The sequence below is a fragment of the Trachurus trachurus genome (assembly GCF_905171665.1).
Source record: "Trachurus trachurus genome assembly, chromosome: 17".
NCBI classification, from domain to species: domain Eukaryota; kingdom Metazoa; phylum Chordata; class Actinopteri; order Carangiformes; family Carangidae; genus Trachurus; species Trachurus trachurus.
Genome location: NC_139900.1, coordinates 18,981,380 through 18,994,587, shown reverse-complemented (window position 1 = coordinate 18,994,587; position 13,208 = coordinate 18,981,380). Strand labels below are relative to the sequence as shown.

The window sequence follows — 13,208 nt, the reverse complement described above, 5'->3', positions numbered from 1 at the left end:
GTTTTTTACAAGACCTAAATGAAGTGTGGACAAATAATAGACACTACGTTTTAAATCAACTACAATATTGATAGGGATATTTTTTCAATACCGAGTGAAAACCACATGTAAAATTAGCAAAACATAATAATCCAAATGTTACTCAGGTAACCATGTGACTGACTTCACTGTTTGTTGACAACGTCACTTTTGCTTGACTGAGGCACCACAATGTGAATACTACAAATATGTCATAACTTTTTATTATTAATATTGTTATTATTATACAACATGCACTGACAATTAAAGGTAATGAACCTACCCTATGACTATAGGGATTATGGCAATAGGCGAATTTACCAAAATGTTGAACTATCCCTTTAAAGGATCCCTTGTTCCCATGTGTGGAAGAGAAGATCGTTGTTTATTTTTAAAGGCAGTACCTCCTTTTCCTTCTTCAGACTGTCCTCCAGAGTGAGAACCACGGCTCTGTACTGCTCCACGGTGGCGTTGGCGTTCTTCAGCTGCTCTGTTAGTTCAGCGTTCTGTTCCTCAGCAGTGTGTAGCAGACCTTTCACCTCCGCCAGCTCCTGCTGTGATTGGCTGGGCTGTGGACTGGCTGCTGGTCCTGGAGGGCGCACTGTGGATAGACAGAGACAAAACAAACCGTCACAAACACTGGCACTGCCAATATTTTGAAGTCTTTTTTAATGAGATTCCTGTAATATTAATCCCCATCACATTTGGTAGAGCCACTCTTTACCTCTGAGTGGAGCTCTGATGCCTGCGGTTCTGGTAGCCATGGCGGTGGCGTTGCTGGAGCTGGTGACGGGCTCGGTGGATGAGGAAGAGGCCAGCTGGGCTTTGAGAGTCGTCACCTGCTGTTCTGAACCGCGCAGCAGCTCCCGGGTCTTCTGCTGCAGGACGTTCTGTGTCTCCAGCTGCTTCTTTGCTTCTAACAGCTGAGCCTGCAGAAAAGGTGGAGGCGACAGAGATGAGGTAGAAGAGGTGAGACATGACAGATGGTGCACACACACACAAATGTTCAAGCATTAGATGTACTAACATCCATAGTACGTCCGAGGGCGTGTCTCTGTGCCACTTCCTGGTCCAGCCTGGTCTTCATGGACGCCAACTCTGCTTCCAGATGCTCTATCTTGATGTTGAGCCGCTGGCGAGTGTCCGTCTCTGTGCGCTCCATCGTCAACTGGACACAAATAAGAGACACTGAATTAAAGGCTGGTCTGGTTTGGTAACTTAATAGCAATTAAATAAAGAAGATTATGTCATTTCATTACAGTACAAGTCAATAACTCTATGGGTTTGCCACATAACAGAACATATTTGTCTTATTTGATGGAATGATGGGAAACAGTGATACTGTATAGTACAACATAATAGATATTATACTGTATAGCTGTGTAGGCACCTGTATAGTCTTAAGGTTGGTGAGCAGCAGGTTCTGGTTGCGTTGTTCAGCCAATATGGCTTCCTTCTCTCGATTCAGTCGACTCTCTGCTTGTCGTAACATGTCTCTCTCTTTGGTCAAGTTCTCTACACGCACCTAGAAAAACAGAGAGGGAAATAAAAATGAGGTAGTTATAATTAAGATTCAACAGAGAAGAAAGCAGGGCAGAATCTAAAGAAGGTAAACATGTAGTTATGAGGCATCATTCATTGACAGACATGTTGGTGCTCTACATCACAGTTCTTGGCTCTGGTTGGTTGTAGTAGTATCCAATTGAATCATGTGGCACTGTTGAGTTGGGACAGTTAAAAACATCTCCTGGAAACTGACAATGATCTGAGGTTCCAGGCCAACTAAAAAATGTGAACAAGTCTGACGGTGACAGGCCATGATGAGTCATTACATACAACCTAATGCTACAAACTTAACACTGCAAAACTTGAGGTTTTCACACATGTGGGTTCTGCTTTATTTTGAATGACCACTATTTTTATGGTGCGTTCCACACAACTCAGATTTTCCGACCTCCTACTTGAAAAAGTGCATTGGAACACCACCTGATGTTGGAGCACCCACTTCTATCTACCACGACTTCTTCCAGAATCAGTTGTCTGATGTCACACAACAATGGCAGAAACAGGATTTCATAATATTTCCAAGATCGAAAAAGAATAGATTGAAGCTATTAAGCTTATGAATGCCTACCGATGTTGAGAGCCACAGAAAATTGATGTTATTTTCTCTTTGATTTTAAATGATCTGTTCTCATGATTTTAAAATGCTTCTTTTTACTGTGTTTGTGCCCATTGTAATGTTTTAATGCCTTACATGAAGCACTTTGAATTGAAGTTTGTCCCGTTTGTCTGAAATATTTTTCAGTTTTTCCTCGCGTGGTGGTGTTTGAACTGGTAAAATACCGAGTTGTCTGGAACGCAGCATTATTTCCGTAGTGTTACACTCCTCACCTCCTCCAGTGCTAGTTTTTCGTTAGCCTGTCTCAGGTCCTGGCTCATGGTGTGGATGATGTGCTCGTGTCGTTGGGTTGTCGCACCCATTTTCTGGCTCCTGTCCTGGAGGGCAGAGATTTCCCTGCGATAGGCCGGCACAGTCTCCTGGAGTATCTCATACCTGACAACACAAACAGACACACAGTATAAATAATGACGCCCAAAAACCTACGCACGAGGTAGAATGAGCAGCAGTGCAGGACCTGAGAGCACGCTGTCTGACAAAGATCATGTCTTTAACGGTGTCAGTTTCAGTGTAGCATTGTTATTTTAAGTCACCTCTTATTGCTGAACTCCAGCTGAGAGGTGAGCTTGGCGTGGCTGGAGTGGAGCTCCGTCAGCTGTTTCTGCAGCCTGTCGTTAGTTTCATTCAGCATCCTGTCGTTCTCTGCCTTCTCCTTCTTATACAGGGTGAAGGAATCGTTGAGCTGGGGATGAATAGTTAAATGTTCAGTCAGAGCAGTGTCTGAACTGGACGCTTTCCTCCTGGAGGTGAAATGAAGCTTGAAGTCTGTGTACGCCTTCTACTGTACCTGTTTTAAAGCAGCTTTAGCCTGAGCGGTCTGCGCCGACTCTGCAGCAGCAGCTCTTTGAGGAGTAGAGCGAGTAGCTGGGACTGAGGGACGAGCGGGTGCAGGGTGGGAGGTAGCCTCTGGACCTGCGGACACATATGAAACCTTCACGTCATTCTGCACTACAGAAGGTGAACTCAGCTGCTGGCTGACTGTGTTGTGGTCACCTTGGGGAGGCAGGCTGAAGCCTGTGCTGTGGGTCAGCAGGGCCTTGTACATGTCTCTCTGCCTGGCGTTGGAGTCAGCCAGCTGCTTCTGCTGACTCCTCTGTTCTTTCAGCTGCTCCACCTCCTTTTTCAGTTTATCCACACTGGTCTCCAGCTCAGACACACTGGAGAGAGAAACAGAGATACAGAGTTATTACCTAAAAGATATTTTGGCTTCTAAATGTTCTGCTTTAACTGAACCCCAGCAGGAACACATTACTGAAACTGAAATTGATAAAATTTGCATTTCTTTCCATCAATCTACACACATTCACCGTTAAAGGGATATTTCAACATTTTGGCAAATACTTCCATTGCCATAATCCCTATTAGTCATAGCAGCAGGTTTGTTGCCTGAAGATGATCAGACACCTTGAAAAGAATCAAAGTCCACACATCTTGTAAAGTGTTGGCCTGTATGTAGTATGTATAGTACACAGCTGTAGGACAAAAATAACTTTGTTTAATTATTAATTTCTTCACATGGACTGTCAATTACTTAAATATTAAATTGCACCTTCATTGACTTTTTTTTTTAATCTGAGGAGAAAATTGAACCAGACTAGACCAAAATACATTATCACAGATGATACACATCTTTTGTAGTTTTATGTTGAATACATGTTGTTTTGTGTTTGTAATAAAAAATAAATAAAATTAAACTTAAAAAAGATACATATCTTAATTAATTACTTTTTCTCAATCTCACATGTTATCTTTTATACTCACAATATTCCTTATATCTCAACCTAAATAATACAAACTAATATCAGCCAACAGTAGAACAGAAGTTGAAGCTCTTCTCACCGCTCTGCCGTCACATGGCTCTGCTGTCTCTCCTTCTCCTGCTCCAGCTCCCTCAGCCGTCCCAGCAGGCTCTGGTTCTGCCTCTGCAGCTCCTCCACGCTGCGGAAAGACAGCTGACGTGGGCTGATGACCTCCGAGGTGCTGGAAATGTCGGCGGAGCTGTCGTCGTCCTTGATCACCCGGTTCCCTCTGGCCTGCTCCAGCTCCACCAGCAGAGCACACACCTGGACCGGAGACAAGTCAAGAGGGATCTGCTCTTATTCTGGTTTTATTAATGTTACCAGCTTAAGAGAAGATGACATTCCCTCCAATTAATACGTTTACATGATTTGGATCAGATGAATTTCATCAGAACAGACCTATCAGCAGTGTGTGTTGGTGTGTGTACCTGTGTGGATGTGTCCGCCAGCTGTCTCTCTGCCCTCAGCTTCTCTCTCTCCGTGGCATCACAGCGCTGCTTGGCCTCTTCTTTCTCTTTTTGCAAACTGTAAATCTCCTGATCACAAAGTAGTGGACAACATGCAGGTTGTTAGTCAACAGCACATGTTCTTATCTAGACTCACAGAGTGAATGCATGCATTTCACGATGTACAAAGAGAACACATTCTCGTCACAGACCGTTCGAGCCTGCTCCAGCTTGTTGCACAGCGAGGCCATGGACCTCTGCATGCTTTCGTACTCCTCTCTCTGACGCTTCAGGACCGGCGCTTTGGACTCCACTTCCTGGACGATCTCATCCAGCACTCTGCTCACTCTCTTCGTCTCCTGCTTCTCAAGCTGCAGATGCGTCTGGCACTCCGCGTACGCATTATAGAGCTGAACACAGAGACAAGGGATGAGCCGTTGAAATCATATGTCTACAAGAACTTTTTTTAAATCCTGTTTGCTCATCCTGACTTTTTTTTTTTAAACCAAAAGCCACATTCTTCTAACATGTCAGAAGAAAATAAGTGCAGCTGCCTGTTGGAAACCGGCCAATAAAAGCAAGAAAAAACTTTCAGCCAATAAACTATCAGAATATTCACATTAATAGTGTGACAATGACATAAACCAAACTGCTGATACAACACATGCAAGTACGCTCACATCAAAGAACTTCATGCCAGGCTTCACAATTGCAGCGATGGCAGCTGCTGATGGACACATTTTATCCAGCTGTTCCTCAGTCAGAGAAGGCACACCTGGAGCAGAACACACACATGTAAATAAACATGGAAGAGGTGTGTGAAAACATACTCATCCATACACACTTAAGTAAAGTAGAAAACAAAATGCATGATACATGAACATACTAAACTGACTCTACAACCTGGCAAAAAGCCCAAATACATGTAGGAATTAAACATATAACAAATAACTGAACTCTGTGGAATAGTGTTGTCACGATACCAACATTTTGGTACCGGTATCGGTACCAACATGTTTTTCGATACGTTTCGATACTTTTCGGTACTTTTCCACATAAAAAGAGAACACAAAAAATGTCATTATTGGCTTTATTTTAATAGAAACATTTTGGACCATAAAACAGGAAATCAGTAAACAGTTACTGCTGCAGGATTAACATTCCATCTATATTAATCTGAACTCTTCCTAAATTAAAAAATGTCTGTTTAAAAATGAACATCAACTTGTTTTCTTTGCATTATTTGAGGTCTGAAAACACTGCATCTTTTTTTGTTATTTTGACCAGTTGTAATTTTTGGGAGAAATTGTTATCAGTAGTTTATAGAATGAAACACAAATGTTCATGTTACTCAAACACACACCTATTGTTTCCCATATGTAGACCAAATTGATTCTGTTCCCCCCACCCCCATCAACGCAATATCGTTCCGTTAATTCATCTCTGCGTAGCGCTGCTTCGCCGTGCTCACTCACTCACAGAGAGAGAGAGAGAGAGACACAGAGAGAGCATGCAGCCAGTGGTGACCCGCGGTAAAAACAAAACTTATTAACGAGGCTGTGGCGGCCGTCTCTCTCTCGCGCACGGCGCACGGCGCACACACAGACACACACACAAACACAGGCACATGGACAGCTGGCGCTGTAACGGTAATGATAAAAAGCACCTTGCTTCGTTTGTGACTCGCTCTCTCGCTCCTCGCGGCTCAAATTACAATGCGGCGACTTCACGCAGCGACGTCACCGCTGCTGGCGGCGCAGAATGAAAGTACCGGTCCCATCTAAGCGCAGTATGGTACCGTTTTAAATGCGTTAGTACCCCGGTACCAATCTAGTACCGGTATACCGTGCAACCCTACTGTGGAATTCTAATGTACATTTTGTAATGTACAAGTATATTTTTGTGTCGATCGAAAAACAGCTTGCACCAACAATTAAAGGTAATGAATCCACTCCTAAAACTATAGGGATTATGGCAATAGGCGAATTAGCCAAAATGTTGAACTATCCCTTTAAGGCTTAAATCAATCATCAGAGCAAGTTAACCTCTGTTTATGGGTCTATGATACACAAATCATGATCTATGATTCCACCACTCCCCAACAAAAAAGAAGCTTCACATAGTCTTTGTGTCCATCTCCTGCATAATATGGTGTGTGTGTGTGTGTGTGTGTGTGTGTGTGTGTGTGTGTGTGTGTGTGTGTGTGTGTGTGTGTGTGTGTGTGTGTGTGTGTGTGTGTGTGTGTGTGTGTGTGTGTGTGTGTGTGTCTCCTCACAGCAGATTCTGCCAGCGGCTTTTGTTGTGGCATTTTCCAGCTCTTTCTCCATTTTCTTGAGTTTCTCCCTGAGCTCTGCCTCCAGACGTATTTTCAGTTCCTCTCCCTCAGACACCTTCTTCTGCAGGGAGCTGTTGGCTGTGAACAGGGTGAGATCAAACCTACAGGTTATTACTGATCCTCTGCCAGGCCACATGATTGAAACATAGAATTTCAAAATGAACATATTGAGGACAAATGATGGAGAGAACTCATCCTTTCAGTTTACAGCGGGTACATGTGTGGAGACAGAGGCCTGCAGTCTTACTTTCTCCACTGTCTTTGACCAGTTTACTGAGCTCCTCCACTGCTCTGCTCAGCTCTTGGTTCTTGGTCTCCGTGTCTGCTGCTGCCCCCTGCAGGGAAACAGAGACATCACACACTGAGACAGTGCAGCAGCAGGGAATAACATGACAAGATACTGACACATAAAACACCCTATTATAATTAGTGTGACTGCTGAGCAGTCACACTATTGTTCTTCTGTTTGGCCATTTTCTTCCGCCTTTTTACGGTCTTCTTCTAGTCCTTCATACTTTGTGCTATTTCAACAATTCATATATCAAAACGTGCAGCTTTTTCTGGACTTTATTGACATTACTTTTCTCTTTTTAACTCTTTATACTTTTTAAAATATTTAACTTTTTCTGATTTTTTTCAGCTTTATAATGGGTGTGTATTGCGTCTAACGAGCAGAGCCAGAGTGGTGTCAGAGTGGAGAGAGGCAAAAAAACATTCTAGAGTTTTTCTGGCTAAACTGTCAGCACGGCCACAAATTAAACTCTAGACAAATTATTTTCTCCAGTTTTGTAGCCACACTTGTCTTCTGGCTAAAATTCTGGTCAAAAATGCAAAGAGACTTAGATAATAATTTTAAATATTTTTTAAATGCAGCCAGGGAGCTCTCTGCTCTCATTCAGCTCAATGTATTTTTTTCACATCAGCAGGAGAAGGAGCTCAACTTTGTAACTTGCTGTTAAGTGCTTTTTAATTCATTTTAATTCACCAAAAAATAGTCACAGGTCACAAAAAAGTCCTCTTCTTGCTTGGTGTGGCTAATTTATACTAATTTCTCTTTATTTTAAGAATCATTGAAAAATCTCACATTCATCAAAGTCTCAACCTCTCTTCACCACAACTCCACTGTAGTGTAGGGGGTAGGGTGGCTGCTTCCCAACCCCAAGGTCACTGGTTCGAATCCAAGGGAAGAACTCTTGTTATGTTATGTTGAATTCTGCTCTCCTCCACCGCCTTCAATTGGTTAAAGGTGTTTGTTATCTCCTTGATTACTCATACCAGTTTGCAGCACATCATCACATTACAATGAATGACAACAGTCTTGACAGCAATGTGCTCTCTGTAGCCGAGTGGCAGAGTAAAGGTTTAGTGATCATATGGTCATGGGTTCGATTCCTGCCTCAGTCATTTCACATCATTGCTTGACTTTTGATTCCAATTATTCAGCTGTCATTGGACAGTCTTTGATTCCTCATAGTATAAAGCTCATTGTAACTCAGGTTCTCTGTGGCCATATGGTTAGTGTGTTAGGTGTTGTGCTATTTCAACAATTCATATATCAAAACGTGCAGCTTTTTTTGAACTTTATCGGCATTACTTTTCTCTTTTTAACTATTTATACTTTTTCAAATATTTAACTTTTTCTGCCACGATTCCTTACTTTTTTTTTAAGCAGAAGCCAGTGATCCTCTTATCAAAGGTTTTCTTTACCCCTCACATACTGTCTCTGTCTGTAGCCTAGTGGTTAGCTTGCTGGTCTGGAGACCTGAAGGTTGCTGGTTCAAATCTTGCCTCAACAACAATTATAGTGCATTATTTTCCCAGTTGTCCTCTGTTGACTTCTGATAACTTGCTTCATGTTGAAACTGCTGCTCTCAGCCTGAAATTCACAGAAATTTTCATTCTAAGTCATTCAAGCTTGACTCTAAAGCTTTCTTGGTGTTAACTGTGTGTGCACCGTGGCCTAGAGGCAGAGTGGAAGTCTAATGACCATGAGGTTGTGGGTTCGATTCCGACCTTGGTAAAAAAATTGTATGGTGATCACTGCTTGCACTATTTGCTAATTCTGCAACAGCGTTCAGTTGCTATCAGCAGTCACACCATTTCCATTCTTGGAAATGCTTTTTCTAGTTCGTTATATTATAGAGAACACATTTCCTCCTGGTGACGCCCACCTTGTAGAGTGAAGACAACTTGACGTGAGCGTTGAGCTCATTGCGGTATTTCTCCTCCATGGCGCTCCGCTCATCCTTAGCCTTGACAGAAACAAGCAGACCATAGATACGGTTAACAACACGACAAACATACTGTACACAACACCTGCATGATTTTAAAAATATGAGGCAAGTTTATTGTATAGCCCATTTTTACAGTTCGTCTCAAAGGGCCTGACACAGCATCATAACAACATCCTCTGCCCTCAGACCAGGGGTGGCCAACCAGCCAGGGTCTAAGAGCCAATTGTTTTTACGGTGGTACTGCAAAGAGCCACAATATACAGTTATGTTCATAATAATAGCAGTGTGTTTAAAAAGGTGAGTAAACCTCAAAATTCTTCAAATAAATTGTATTTATTATTATTAGTATTTATACACTGCACATTCTATTTCAAACCAAGTAAATTGGAAAAAGTAATTTAATTTGATAATATTTTACAGAAAGTCAAGAAATATAATGTTAAAAAAATAGCAGTGTTGACATCTTTTTTTACACGCTTGCTGGTGTGTTTGGGTCATTTCCTCTTCAGTATACGGCAACATGACTACTTCCAGTATTCTGGTGTACTCAAACTGATCCATGATCCCTGGTATGCGATAAATAGGACCAACACCATAGTACGAGAAACATCCCAATATCATGATGCTTGCACCACCATGCACCACCATGCTTCACCCGTCTTCACTGTGTACTGTTGCTCGAATTCAGTGTTTGCAGGACGTCTGACAAACTGTCTGTGGCCCTTAGACCCAAAAAGAACAATCTTACTCTCATCAGTCCACAAAATATTACGCCATTTCTTTTTAGGCCAGTCAATGTGTTATTTGGCAAATTGTAACCGCTTCATTACATGTATTTTTTTTAACAATGGGACTTTGCAGGGGCTTCTTGGTGGTAGCTTGGCTTCACATAGACTTTGTCTGATTGTTACAGTACTCACAGGCAATCTTAGATCTTCTTTGATACTCCTGGAGCTGATCATTGGCTGAACCTTTGCCATTTTGGTTATTCTCCGATCCCTTCGAATAGTCGTTTTTCTTTTTCTTTTATTAAAGGGGACCTATTATGCTCCTTTTTGCACAAACTAAAATAGTTCCTGGGTGTCTTAAAGACACGTCTGTGACGTGCTTCGGTCAAAATACCCCAAAGATCAAACATCACAGCACTCTCAAAAACAGGGCTCTGCAAAACGGTCTGTTTCAGTGGCCCCTCCCTTTAAATGCAAATGAACCACTCCCTCAGCATTGCGTTACCATGACGATGTCTACTACTAGTACCTATACTGATTTGGCCAAAATGTAGTATGCAAACAAAAGCTAAATCTGCAGTAGGCAAATTGCCAGATCTCCAGTATGCATCTGACCAGTCTACATTGTGTAATGAAATGTGCCCATGACCTAGTCTCACCCTAACCAAAGATGGTATAGAGTAGTCTTTGTGGTGGTAAACGTCTAAAAAACATGCGGGTATGTTTATTAGCGATGGTTTTCTCTACCGCGATGAGCACGGACGTCTGCCCGGCCAAGGAGGCCTGCAGACGGGCTCTGCCTGTGTGAGGAGCCGCTGCAGCTCCGGAGCTCCGGTGCTCCGTCGGTCCAGCGTTACGTCGGTCCGACGAACAACGTCGCCCCGGCGGTACGTCGCTTCTCACACAGGTACAGCTTCACTTACATGAAACGTCGGCGTAAACTAAATAAAACTTAAGTAAAGTGACGCTACAGCCCTACAACAGGCAGGGAAGAAGCAGGAAGTAGACCGCTCCGCTCTCCGCTGTGACCCCAGCCACAACAGAGCAGCATGGGAGGAGGCGGGGCCGGCTGGAGCAGAGACCTCGGCATGACCATGTAGGGGAGTCCGGCACGCCATGACGTCAACGCGACCTCATGTAAAAAAAAAAATCAGCGCAACCGAGTGTAACAGGTGTGCAGAGAAATCCAAGAGAAATCCCAATCATCTAGCAGGGTTTACCTCCAAATGCATTAACCTCAGGATATGACACTTCCACAGCCTCTAGAACCATTATCCAACATTTTAAACATATATAAAAGTCTGAAAAGCTGGAAAAGCAAAATAGGTTCTTAACAGTGTCTTGAACAACCCATTTTACTCTGTTTTTCAAGGACAAATGCACAGCCAGCATATGCAGCATCAGTTGCCTTGATCCATGAATAAGGGCCACCTGTTTAACACCTATTTTTTTTCACATAATCAATGACCTCAATAATTGAACCTGGCACTGCTATTTTTTTGAACACGCCCCTTTCAGTAAATGATTCAGTTTCACAGAATCAGCAGCATGCACGTCATGCCTGTTGGGTCTGTTGGTTTTCTATACCTTTACTAAACCTTCTAGAAAAAGTTGAAAAAAAAAAAGTTGTAATTCTAACAAAATCAGTGATTTATCTTGCAAGTGATGTCGGACTGCTTTTATTTTGAACACAACTGTATATGACGGTCCTTACTGTATTATATTTATTATGTTTGAATGGAGCGTGCTGAAATGGTGCTGAAGATTTGAAGCTTTGAAATGTGCTAAGGATCCTCCCAGTCCTCAAGAAGTGTCCTGTTCTTGTCTTCATATTTGCGCTTAGCTCTGATTTAGCCATTTTTGTGAATGCTTGCTGTGGGAAAACAGTGCGATCGTCTATGGATTTTTTTTTCTTCTAGCCGTTATAGAGCACGCAAGATGTGGAGCCACGTCCACTGAGCTCCATCTCAGCTGACGGTGTTCAGATGGAGGTTAGATCTTCACATGTTGAACTCTTTTTATACAAAGTAGCCAAACACCAGGCTGAAGAGAGAGGAACAGCAGAGGAACAGCAGAGGCTCTGACGCTCGGTCAGTTGTTTACTTTACCTGTTTCAGTTTATTGTTGAGGTCTTCAGCTCGTTTACTCTGGCTTTCACTGCTTTCCTTCATAGAGGTCAGCTGACTTTCCAGTCTGGTCACCTGTTAAGAAAAAAAAAACATTATTATAGCCACAGAATAGTGGACTGCTTCATGATCCCTTTCAGTAGAAACTGATTACACAAGGCAGAAAGGAGAGGACTGAATGTTTGAATACTTTATGTCATATTCCTCAGTGGTTAAATAAAGCAATGGAATCCCTTCACTTTTGTGTTTGTGTATTACCTGCTCCTTGCTGCTCTTCAGACTCCCCTGCAGATCCAGGATCTCTCTGCCCGTGTCCCTGTTGGTGTTCAGCAGTTCGTCAGTTTTGGTTTTCAGTTCTGCGGTCAGCCACTCGATCTTCTTCTCCAGTAACTCCTTCTCCTGCTCCATGCGCTTCTCCCGGTGCTACAACACACAGCACTGGGTTCATTTCAGCTCTTCAACACTGAACTGTTATAGCTTCAATAAAAACCTGGTGTGTACCTGTACAGATGCTTCTGACGACTGGATGTCGTCCAGTTTTAACTGCAGCTCCATCTTGAGTTTGTTCGTCTCTAAGAGCTTCTCATTTAGACGGTTTACATCCTCTGGAAACACACACACAAAAACAGGGCCGTTATCACTTCAGACAAAACAACTACAGAGAAAAACTACTTTTCATGGAAATAAACAGACAGAGGTAAAAGTCCCATATTTTAAGTGAAATGTTATACAGCAACAGTCATCTTCCAAAAGTAAAGCCGCTGAGAGAGTTTGTGCGCTCATCTTCGTGACGCGTCCATACAAATCCATAATGAAGTCCAAGTTCAGTTGAAGTGCATTTATTGAACAAAAATCAAAAAGACCAACAAACAGCTTGTTAGGGAGGAATTTGTGGTGATGCTGATGAAGAAGAAGAAGTACCAGAGTCCTGGATGTCTTATGCTGAAGGAGTTTACTTAGGCTCGGCCGAGGAGAACAGAAGAGTCGTAAACACAACGTAAGTGAGGCCACCTCAATTCTAAGGGTCAAACAGTAGAGCTCAGATTCTTATACTAGAAAGGTGGGCCGAGACAGCAAAGGGGAGATGTGTTAGCATCCAATTGGCTATAGTGCATAAACATGGAGATAAGGATTCACACCAGCTAGGAAATGAGAGAGAAACAATAGTTTCTCTCCCAGCCCCCCGCAAAGTGTTACCCAGTGACGGTGAGCGTTATCATCTGACTCTACAGCTGTGTCTGTAACCAGCCAGAGAGTGAGAGGGACCGTGGCCTTGGCACACAGAGGCAACACAGAGGGGTTGACCATTATCTACACAAACTATCTAGTGAAGTAAAATT

At 42.8% G+C, this 13,208-nt stretch overlaps 1 protein-coding gene across 3 annotated transcripts in view; it reads right to left on the bottom strand.

The window, feature by feature from the left end:
* The window catches only part of LOC311000979 (nucleoprotein TPR-like), a 40,724-nt gene that overhangs the window by 22,587 nt on the left and 4,929 nt on the right, over positions 1-13,208 (bottom strand). For 2 of the 3 annotated variants that reach the window (XM_083991910.1, XM_083991911.1), the window contains exons 5-21: positions 12,370-12,473; positions 12,127-12,291; positions 11,851-11,943; positions 8,952-9,032; positions 7,028-7,115; positions 6,721-6,858; positions 5,126-5,220; positions 4,658-4,855; positions 4,428-4,535; positions 4,040-4,263; positions 2,988-3,357; positions 2,734-2,882; positions 2,413-2,575; positions 1,409-1,543; positions 1,046-1,186; positions 743-947; positions 423-619 (exon numbers count right to left, since the gene is read on the bottom strand). In XM_083991910.1, the coding sequence (XP_083848036.1) occupies positions 423-619; positions 743-947; positions 1,046-1,186; positions 1,409-1,543; positions 2,413-2,575; positions 2,734-2,882; positions 2,988-3,357; positions 4,040-4,263; positions 4,428-4,535; positions 4,658-4,855; positions 5,126-5,220; positions 6,721-6,858; positions 7,028-7,115; positions 8,952-9,032; positions 11,851-11,943; positions 12,127-12,291; positions 12,370-12,473 (2,654 nt within the window). The remainder of the gene's footprint in view (positions 1-422; positions 620-742; positions 948-1,045; positions 1,187-1,408; positions 1,544-2,412; positions 2,576-2,733; positions 2,883-2,987; positions 3,358-4,039; positions 4,264-4,427; positions 4,536-4,657; positions 4,856-5,125; positions 5,221-6,720; positions 6,859-7,027; positions 7,116-8,951; positions 9,033-11,850; positions 11,944-12,126; positions 12,292-12,369; positions 12,474-13,208) is intronic. The other variant, XM_083991912.1, reaches the window with a different exon arrangement.